Here is a 10,862-nt window from a genome sequence, read left to right on the forward strand (position 1 = left end):
GAAAGCAAAATTCCCAACAACTTGGAATTGTTGGCTTTGTAATGTTAAAAACAGTTTTCAGTTTTACTATAATTGTGGATTTGACATTGCTATATATTATTCATTTTACGCCGTGAAGCTAGCTTTAATCCCTTCCTTTTTGTTTTCCTGTCAAATACTCTGGGATATCATGTCATTTCTTGCTCCCCTGCTGTCACAACAGTAGTGAATCTGGCTCCAGTGACAAGGGGAATCCCTGTGCACCCCACCCTCACACTCTTCCCTGCAGTGGCAGATACTAGAACAGCTTTTTAAATAGCCGTTTTGTTCCCTCCTACAGTGCACTGTTTGTTTGGTTTTGCTTACTTTAAATTTTTTTTTTTTTTTTTTGCTGCAAATGTTTGCTTTAAAGTAATACCTTATTTACAAAATTCAAATACCCACTTATTAAAAGTTAGTACTTTGAGACAGTAATCCCGTTCTACAAAAAACATCAGTCATTATTACAGATTTGTTGTGATGAAGAGAAAGAATTTTTTTTGTTTATTTATTTATTTTTAGTAATCTCTACACCCAACATGGGACTTGAACTCACAACCCCAAGATCAAGAGTTGTGTGCTCCTCCAACTGAGACAGCCAGGTGCCCTGAGAGACTTTTCGTAGTATAAGGAAATACTGAATTTGATCTGAAGTCATGGGTACCAGAGCAATCACAGTGTGTCTGCAGACTATGTTGTCTCAAGGCCCTCACCCTCCCGAGTGTGTTTTATGTTTTTTTCCTTATCATTGAATTCTGCTATATTTTCTAGAAAGTTTTCAGTAGAAAGGGACCAGTTATTATTGCCCAGCACAGTGAGTTAAAAAGATTGTTTCCCAAAGCCATTATAAAAATTCTGTAATAATAAGGATAAATAATAGACTCCAGAAACTTTCAGTAATAAACCACAATAAAAGCAAGCAAACAAATAAAAGGACACCTTGAAAGGAAGGAGAATTAGACTGTCTTAGATTTCTTAATAAGCATCACAATTGAGTACATATTGGTGCCACTATAACTATATAAGGTTGACACCTTTTTTTTTTTAACTGAAGTATAGTTGACACATAATGACATGTTAGTTTCGCCTAGTAAGTGTTTGAATCATTTTGAGAAGATAGTGGTGTGGCCCTTCAAGGAATCAGAGCCTGCTGTTCTTAGTCCCCAAACTCCATGGAGGCTGGAGACTAAAAGATCACGGACTGTTGACATTATTGGTCCTGGTCATTGATATCAACAAAAGAACATCTCCAGGCCTTCTCTCTGTAACCTCTTACCATCCTGCAAAGCTCAAGATCTACTCTGAGAAACATTCCAGATCTTAGCAAGCCTAACTAGAAAGTGCCCTACTCACAGGGAAAACCATAATAGGAAGGATCAAATATAAAGCTTTTTTTGTTGTTGTTAAGGTAATCTATACCCCTAGTGTGAGGCTCGAACTCACAACCCCAAAATCAAAAGTCAGATGCTCTACCATCTGAGCCAGCCAGGCACCCCAAACCTATAGTCTTCTGAATACCAAATGTAGCAATAGGATATTTTATGGTACGATGGTTTCATTCTGTTTTGAGGGTTTCTATCAAAGTAGTAGAATTGGCCACTTACCTATAATAGCCAGAAGTTTGCTACCTCTGGTTTTATTTGTGATTTTCTCTTTTCTTCATTGTAAATAGATAGACCATCCTAACTATTTAATTAGTTTGTTAAATATATTCTAAAGTCTATGTTTCTAGTAGAATATGCCTCATTATCAGACATATCTTTTCCTTCTCCTACTCATCTCTTAAATAACTACGGAAGGGAGCTGCTTGGGAATAACACTTTTCCAGCAAGCTGTAGGGGCTCTTTGAAGATATCTTTAAGGTCGCCAAATGTAGTTTCAAAATACAGCAGCTAATCATAGGGTTGAAAAAAAATGGGGGCATTTTAAGTAGGGCCATTTCTTTTTATAAGGCAACCTCATTGAGGGAAAATTTCCTAAGAGGCAATAGACATTGTGGATTCAAAGACAATTATATTATTAAGCTAGAATTATCTTCCACCTCTTTTGCATTTAGAGAAATTGCTAACCTTTGTTTTTCCATCAATGAAGAAGAAATGTATTTTAATCTCTAATGCCATAAGGAAGTAGCTAGATCTTTACTTGCAGTAACAGACACGGAAACATGGTGAATTTGGGGTTAACATGCAAAAAAGTTACCTGACAGAGAATGTGTAATATAAAGCTAAGCATTCCAGTGCCTTTCCATCAGAATTCTAGACCCGGTTCCTGCTATAATATGTTGCTAAGGGAGAATATGAAATTTCCTCTCCTGCGGGTCCTTCCAAATGGATTAACTTCTGCTTCAGCTCTCCTGATAATACCACCCCAAAGCTGATTTTTCTTACACTTTAGCCTTTTCTAACAGACTTAGATTTTGCCTGATTTAGGAATAAAGGAAGGAAATGGGATTGATTTCCAGCTTACTTCTTACATATTTATAAGGCCAGACCTTCTAAGTCTTGAATCCCAACCAACTAGAAGCAGTTTTTCTTCCTCTGTGTTCTTACAGCCCTTCTCTGTATTTCTCTTTGAACCCTAATAATCTGCATTGTTAATTGTCTATTCCTTTATCTCACCTCCTAGATCATAAGACCCTTGTAATAGGAGCTGTTTTATTCACTTTTGTGTGTCCTCTGCTTCAAAACTGTTACATTTAATCATGGTTGTTCTCCCCAGTACTTACTACCACCCAGCCTGCTTTTTTTTTTTTCCCCTAATCTCCCTCCCCATAAATAAAGATCGGTCCTTCTACCCTCACAAATTGAAACTTTGCTTAAGGTTTCCAGAAGGCCTCTTCTAATGAAGCAAAGATTCCTACCCACTGTTCTTATTTCCGTCTCCCTGACGACCAGCACCAGTCTCTGACTCTCTTCCTTTTTCTATGCTGTTGTCCAAGGTATTCTTCTTCCACCCACGATATCCCCACCCTCATAGAAAACAAAGGGTGTGCTGTTGGGAAGGAGTTCACAGATGGGCTGTGGAAGGAAAGGTTCCAAAGTCCACCTTTAAAGCTGCCCAGTGAGCCTGTTGGATGCCTGATTGTCATCACCTGTGCTCAGGTGGATGCTCTTTGCCCTGATGCCTGTTACTCAGAATAGGAAGGAGACAGCTCTGGCTCTGCTCCCCAGTTGGTCACAGCAGGAAGGAGGGAGGGTCAGAAGGCAGTGGAAGCTGGCATGTGCTGCCCCACAAATGCCAGAGACAGCAAGAGACCCAGGCGGTTGGCTCTTCGTATTCTCATTACTGGTAGATGATGGCATCCTTCCTTCAGGTCATTATATTGTTCTTAAAATATTACCTCAAGGGGCGCCTGGGTGGCTCAGTCGGTTGAGCATCCAACTCTTGATTTCAACTCCTGTCATGATCCTGGGGTCATGGGATTAAGCCCCAGATCGGACTCCATGCTCAGTGGGGAGTCTGCTTCTCTCCTTCCTCTGCCCTTACCCCCCGCTCGTGCTCTCTCTCTTTCTAAAATAGATGAATAAATCTTTTAAAATAATAAATAAATAAATAAATAAAATATTACCTCAAATAAAGGGTGCATATTCTTAGATCAAATAAGTGCCTTGTCTCTCCTACTTAATAGTCCTACTGAATTAGGGAGTCTATTTCTTCTTAATAACGGAGATGAAGTCTCTTATGCTTTTTTTAGCTTTATTAGGAGACCGAACTAATTTTAAGGAGATGCCAAGCCAGGAATGCATCCGTGTCCCTGCTCTGTACATGAGACACTGAACGTAGGGCCAGTGAGAGAGGGGTGGAAATGAGAGGAGAGATGGATGACCACTGAGGATTACTGACTGCCCCTGGATGCCATGTGTTACACTAGGGAGTAGGCAGCGTACTGAAACCATCTCTAATTCCCTATCAACTAAGGGAGGGAGGCATATTCCTCCTTGACAGGTAAGGAAACCAAGGCCCATGGTCACAGAGCCGAGGGTGAAGCCAAGATTCGAATTTGGCCCTGACTCCCAAACTCCTGAACTTGCTTTAGAAAACATCATGTTTGGGCGCCTGGGTGGCTCAGTCGTTAAGCGTCTGCCTTCAGCTCAGGTCATGATCCCAGGGTCCTGGGATCAAGCCCCGCATCAGATTCCCTGCTCCGCGGGAAGCCTGCTTCTCCCTCTCCCACTCCCCCTGCTTGTGTTCCCTCTCTCGCTGTGTCTCTCTCTGTCAAATAAATAAATAAAATCTTAAAAAAAAAAAAAAGAAAACATCATGTTAGAGAGGATTTGCACAGTTGCCAATAGATACACTCTAATCGTCCAGGATTAAAAACCACACAGGTGACTAATGTGACTTACCTTCATGGAATAGTTAATAGAAGCTCTTACTATCTACAGATCGTCCTGAAGGATTTTTTTCAGCATGAAAAATCTCCATGGTTGTCTTAGAACTTCTCTTTCTGCTTTCCTCTCAGTTCAAGTTTCTTTATTATGTAAACAAACTAGAACAACTTAGGGCAAAGACTCCTTCCGCCTGTGGCATATGTCTCCCAGACGGTGTTCTCTCACCCAGAGAGCTGGTACCTTCTGAAAACACGAAAATTCACTTAACTTTTCTTCTTTGGTTGGTTGGTTTTTTGTTTTTAAGGAAAAGCAAGATCCTATTACCAAAATGACTCTTGAACTGTTCTCCAAACTTCATTGCGAAGGAAATGAAACTATTAAAAGACCATTGCTCTGTAATTCAGGAAATTGAATCAGCTTGTTTGGAGCCGGACTCAGGGCAGGACTGGAGCTGTGCTGAGCCGCGTACCATGTGTGAGACGGAATAGCGCCTGGCTCCACGGTGGCTGGACCGCTTGGGCACAGTATCGGGCAGCTCCCGCAAGAGCCTGCTTTTCTTTGCTCCCTAAGACCACAGTCCTCTGTAACAAATGACACTGTTTTGTGAGACATCAGCATTGTGGCAGATTTATTCTTTACCTTAATCTAGATTTTCACTGGCGTTCCTATAATAAATGTAGAACGAAATAGGTCTTTTTAATAAGTAAAAGAGTCTCAGATCTTGAGCATTAAGAATTTCTGCAGGTAAATATTAATTATGGAGGTTGGATGGTGGGTACATAGGGTTCATGATACTGCTGTCTTCACTATTAGTATATACTTATATTTTTTCTATTAAAAAGGATTAAAATATTTTTGTAATTCTGCACATGAATTTAATTCACGTTTTCTAAGTTCTTCCTGTATCACTACAGTCTTTCTTCCCCAGCCTGCCCAGTCCTCCTGCTGATTCAACACTGTAGGCAAATGTAAGCACATTGGACAATGAAAGAAGGGGAAGGGAAGGAGACTGTGTTTGGGCTCAACACCCCTGAGCTGCTGCTACTTAGAATAATAAAGACTGTGGCAGGAGTAGGCATCATTCACCTTTTAGGTTCTCGATTGCTGTCCTAACAGTCATGAATTGCTGCAGACCAAGTAAGAAACTACATGTCATTTTTTTTTCCCCTAGAGAACATTAAATCTAGCTCTAAGCCTTCATTACCGGGTTTTCAGGAATTCAAATATCAGCGATTACAGGCCCTACCCTTTTTAAGAAAATTTATCCAAAGCTTATAAATAAAGCAACAAGATTACTACATGCCTTTTCAATGTCCAACTAGAATATTGTCCAACAAGCCCCTCTAAGGATCCTTGTGTGTTCTAGGCCCTCCACCTGTCCACTGTGGTAGCCACCTGTGGCTGTCAAGCACCTGAAATGTGGCTAGCGCCCCTGAAGAATTGGGTGTAAAAGTAAAAAACACAGTAGATTTTGATGACCTACAACAAAAAGTAAATCGCAGTAATTTTTATATTGATATATGTTGAGATAATGTAGATATAGTGGTTAAAATATTTTATTAAAATTAATTTTACCAAGGGTTTTGTTGTTGTTGTTTGTTTTACTTTTTAAAAAAAGCAGGGAGGGGCGCCTGGATGGCTCAGATGGTTAAGCGTCTGCCTTCCGCTCAGGTCATGATCTCAGGGTCCTGGGATCGAGTCCCGCATTGGGCTCCCTGCTAGGCAGGGAGCCTGCTTCTCCCTCTGCCTCTGCCTCTCTCTCTCTCTCTCTCTGTCTCTCATGAATAAATAAATAAAATCTTTAAAAAAATAAATAAATAAAAATAAAAATAAAAAAAGCAGGGAGTCTGCTTAAGGATCCTCTCTCTCCCTCTTCCCCTCCCACTGCTTGCTCACGCACCCTCTCTCTCCCTCTAAAATAAATAAATCTTTAAAAAAACTATTAGTCATATTGATCAAATGATATAATGGATATACATTTCAAAGTGTTACTCTGTGAAGTATTTATTTTATATGTATATTTAGAATTAGGCTTCACTGAATTGTCTTGCTTTGCTTCCCCAAAAGATATTGATGAAAAGGAAGTGAAAATACTGAATAACACTGATTCTGCATTACCGTCGTTTTCTTTCACTTATTTGCTCATGTATTTATGTAAATAAGGGCAGAGTAACTGCAATGTGTTTTAAAATTCCAGACCTCCTCCCCAGAGAGAACTTCACAAAGGTCCTTATTCCTGGCTCTGCGCCCACAGAAATATCTTACCCTACACCGTGGGACCTGTGATGTTGTCCCACTGTCTTTCATAAAGATGAGGGTTTTTCTTTTTTTTTTTTTTTAAAGATTTTATTTATTTATTCATGAGAGAGAGGCAGAGGGAGAAGCAGGCTCCCTGCGGAGCAGGGAGCCCGATGCGGGACTCCATCCCAGGACCCTGGGATCATGACCTGAGCCGAAGGCAGACGCTTAACCGACTGAGCCACCCAGGCGTCCCAAGATGAGGGTTCTTCTATAAGCCCCTCGTAAAAACATTTGGCCGTCGTGGTGCCACTGTTCCCAGGTACACAGACCCCGTCTGTGGCCTTCTTGAATACTTGCTTTGCTAACCCTTTAAAATAGCACAGGGAGGGGCACCTGGGTGGCTCAGTCGGTTAAGCGACTGCCTTTGGCTCAGGTCATGATCCTGGAGTCCCGGGATCGAGTCCCGCATCGGGCTCCCTGCTCGGCAGGGAGTCTGCTTCTCCCTCTGACCCTCCCCCCTCTCATGTGCTCGCTCTCATTCTCTCTCTCTCAAATAAATAAATAAAATCTTTAAAGAAAATAAAATAGCACAGGGAGATGGGCTAACAAATAAGAATCTGTTATACATTCCATTTGGCTATTTTTTGTTCATCTGTTTGCTCACTGTTGAGACTCTAAGGAGACAAGATAGTAATAAAGAGGAATGTAGAAGACCAGAGTTTGTAAGCTTCAGATCTCATAGCTACCAAAACAAATAAGTACTACAGAGCTGTAGTCAAGGCAAAAGAGAATATCCAGAGTAAAGTCCCTTTTTCTTCACCCTTACCCCTTTCTCTTTTGTATCTAGGGATTTGGAAAATTGCTTTAACAATGAATTATTAGGCATGATGTTTTATTTTATTAGGTTGGAATGAAATACAGAAACCTAATCCTGAAACCTGGGGGATCTCTGGACGGCATGGACATGCTCCAGAATTTCTTGAAACGTGAGCCAAACCAGAAAGCGTTCCTAATGAGTAGAGGCCTGCATGCTCCTTAAACTGGGGATCTTTGGTAGCAGTCCATGTCTGGAGGAGAAGTTGACATCGCCATGTGTTACTGGCCTGGAAACTGAAGGGAGTTTTACAAATGAAGGTTTAGATCTCTATTGACTGCCTTTTGTTTTCGCTTTGAAAAATTTTGCAGATGTAAATGGAACTATAAATACCATGACCTAAGCAAACACCCATTAGAAAATAATTGTACTATAAAATTTCATAAAAATGGATTTGATTTCTTTTTATAAAAGTTTCATATGAATGTAATTTGATTTTTTACTATTGTACTCTAGATAATATAATGGAAGAGGGCTAAGAATTTTTAAATTGAATCATATACATTATATAATTTGATCCTTCTTATATCTTAAAACTTTGTACTTGAGATTTCTGGACTGATAACGAATCATCACATTCCTCTGGTAAATATTTTCTTGGAGCCTGCATCACCTTTGACCCTCTGTCTCATGGTAAAGTGTGACCTCTTTGCCCACATACCTCAGGGCCAGGGGACTATGCCTCAGTAATGCATTTATCTTTGCATATCAGGTCTTACGATTTCCACCTTTCTGCCACGCTTAAATTATGTTCCACCATTGGGGTTTATCTTTTCTGAAGTCCTGTCAGAGAGTACCAAAAAAAGTACGAGTTTTAACTGAACTGGCCTAACGTGTATTGTTTCTGTATCTTGTGTTAGAGGATATTCGATCTTGTATTAGAGGTTCCTTTCCACCTCAGCATATGAAGATTGTTAGTCTTTCGGCATATTTGCCAACTAGAGCACTGAAGCAGGTCCAAGGATGTGTTTCTCCTCTCATGTTCTGGTCAGTGGTAGGGACTTTGCCTCCTTTATCTCCTCCACAGTGGCAGATACACATGTTGCAAATGGCTGTGTAGTGAAGAGAACTAGAGCTCATGTCGGGCAGAAAGAGTTCAGAAACTCCAGAAGAGGAGTAAGTTCTGGACAGAAGTGTTTGAGGACGGCTGATCCAAAGTGTTATGTGTTCTTTAACTGAGCCACAGGGAGGAGGCTCTTCGTAGCCTATCTTGTCTGGTGATTTTTATTTTAAGTGAAACTTTGGATCTCTCTTTAACTTTCTTTTTTGAGTCTAACTTCTACTTCTACAGTAGACCAATAAACTTACAGTACTTACTTTTCCCTAGGAGTCTACTTAATAAGGAAACCAAAATAGGATAATAAAAAAATTTTCTAATTAAAAATCCAAACTCTGAATGTACTCTGATAGGTCTTTCCAGTTGTTTTCCACTGTGTATCTGAGGTATGACTTTGCTGGTGAGGTACAAAATTAGACAAATGGACTGTGTGCTAAATAAAAACATACATACATATATTTATTATGCTGCATAATAAAATTACAGACAGTGGGAAAAAATAAGAGCTCAGACAACACAGAGAAAATTCTAAGATTATTATTGCCAAGCACATGCATTAAACATGCACATGAAATCTTACCCTCCCCCTGAGACAATTGTGTGGCCCTTCTCTCCCCCAAAGTAGTTTTTTTTTTTTTAACTTGTGGTACTTTTCTCGTATCTTTTGTTTTTCCCCTAGACTGTTCTGTTTTCCAGTTTCAGACAAAAACTCTCTTCAGCTTTTTCTATTGCCTTTCTGTGTGTCTCCTTAACAATAACTTTATCACTTTAAATCTTACTTCACATGGAAAAATAATACTTAGTGTGAAAAAGGCTGCACACAATAAAGTTGCATTATTATCCATGACCGTGAGCTCACATTTCTTTCATACTTTAATGTTAAAACTGAAATGCATAAGAAAACAAAAACTCTATGATGTTCTTTTTATTTAAAGTCCACATCTGGGGCACCTGGGTGGCTCAGTTGTTAAGTGTCTGCCTTCGGCTCAGGTCATGATCCCGGGGTCCTGGGATCAAGCCCTGTGTCAGGCTCCCTGCTCCTCGGGAAGCCTGTTTCTCCCTCTCCCAGTCCCCCTGCTTGTGTTCCCTCTCTCGCTGTGTCTCTCTCTGTCAAATAAATAAATAAAATCTTTAAACAAATAAATAAATAAAGTCCACATCTGGTATTTAAAATCTTCCAAAGCATAGCAATAAATTCAAATACTTATTCTTTAGCATAATTCAAAACTAAGGACTTATTTTTTAGTCTTTTTGAATATAGCCATTCATCTACTTTTTCTTTTTCTTTTTCTTTTTTTTTTTTTCAGATCAGAGCACAGAGTGTTGGTAAGGCATTCTGAATGGTGGATAAACTATAAAAATTGTCATTGGCCAACTTCCACTTCAGATTTGTGAACTGAGCAATGTATAATAAAGTCTCTCTCTTGATTATTGATTCAGGAGATTTAAGTATGTTTTGGGTAACTACAGAGAAGAGAAAGAAAAGGCATGATGTTATGCCACCTAACATAGATTTTTTTCCCTTTAGTAGGAATGCTGCATGTTACCTAGATGAATTAACTAAAAATTATCTTGAAGAGTTATCACCTGAGCTATTTACATGAAAATCTTGCTTTTCTAAAGCTAATAGGATGACAGGTAAGTATCTGTAGCTCTGTAGAATTGACAAACTGCATTGTGTAAGAAGGCAAAATAGAGAAAATATTTTTTAAAAAATTTTTTAATTGATATGATTTTGTACTTGTACTTTCCTTAACTAGTAGGGAATGACTTAACTTTCTACTTTCTCATTTTGCCTTTAGCCTTTGTATATGAATTAATGTGTATAACAATCCTGCCTCCTCAGTGGATCATCTGGTTTGTTTATGACCATTTTTCATTTTTTCCTTTGCCGTCATGCACAAGAAGATTTTTTCATGCTCTGAGGGAATTGAATTAAAATTGGGTTTAGCCATGGTTAACTGAGCCCCTAAAAGTGTTAAAAGAGAAACCCTATTTCATCTGAATAGATGCAATGACCAAGACTTCTTTCTTCTCTCAACACAACATTATTACAGTTATGTGTCTCCCATCTGAAATTGGCTAGCCCCTCAAAATCAAATATGCCTTCTCTTATGAATGTTTGGTGAGAATAAAAGCAAAAAGAAACAACAACAACAAAAAAAACCCCATGCTTTCTGTTTCTTTGAAAAACAGTCAATGTCCAGAGTTTACTTTTTCATTTGTCATTCATGGAGAAATTTACATGGGAAACACATCCACCCAAGTACCAGCTGTATCAAAGGCAAAGGGTAAAGTTATAAAATCTAAATACTAGATCAATGTAGCCTTTTCTGACACA

General features: G+C 39.3%; 1 protein-coding gene across 3 annotated transcripts in view; it reads left to right on the forward strand.

Annotated features, from left to right (window-relative positions):
- NLN (neurolysin) overlaps positions 1-9,368 on the forward strand; it is a 96,972-nt gene extending 87,604 nt beyond the window's left edge. For all 3 annotated transcript variants that reach the window (XM_045895595.2, XM_045895598.2, XM_064596174.1), the window contains one exon: positions 7,495-9,368. In XM_045895595.2, coding sequence (XP_045751551.1) covers positions 7,495-7,629 — 135 coding nt within the window. In that variant the 3' untranslated portion in view covers positions 7,630-9,368. The remainder of the gene's footprint in view (positions 1-7,494) is intronic.
- The last annotated feature ends 1,494 nt before the right edge of the window (positions 9,369-10,862 follow it).

Source organism: Mirounga angustirostris, unplaced genomic scaffold (genome assembly GCF_029215605.1).
Source record: "Mirounga angustirostris isolate CCGP_5_RB_7025 unplaced genomic scaffold, mMirAng1.0.hap1 SCAF_7, whole genome shotgun sequence".
Taxonomy (NCBI): domain Eukaryota; kingdom Metazoa; phylum Chordata; class Mammalia; order Carnivora; family Phocidae; genus Mirounga; species Mirounga angustirostris.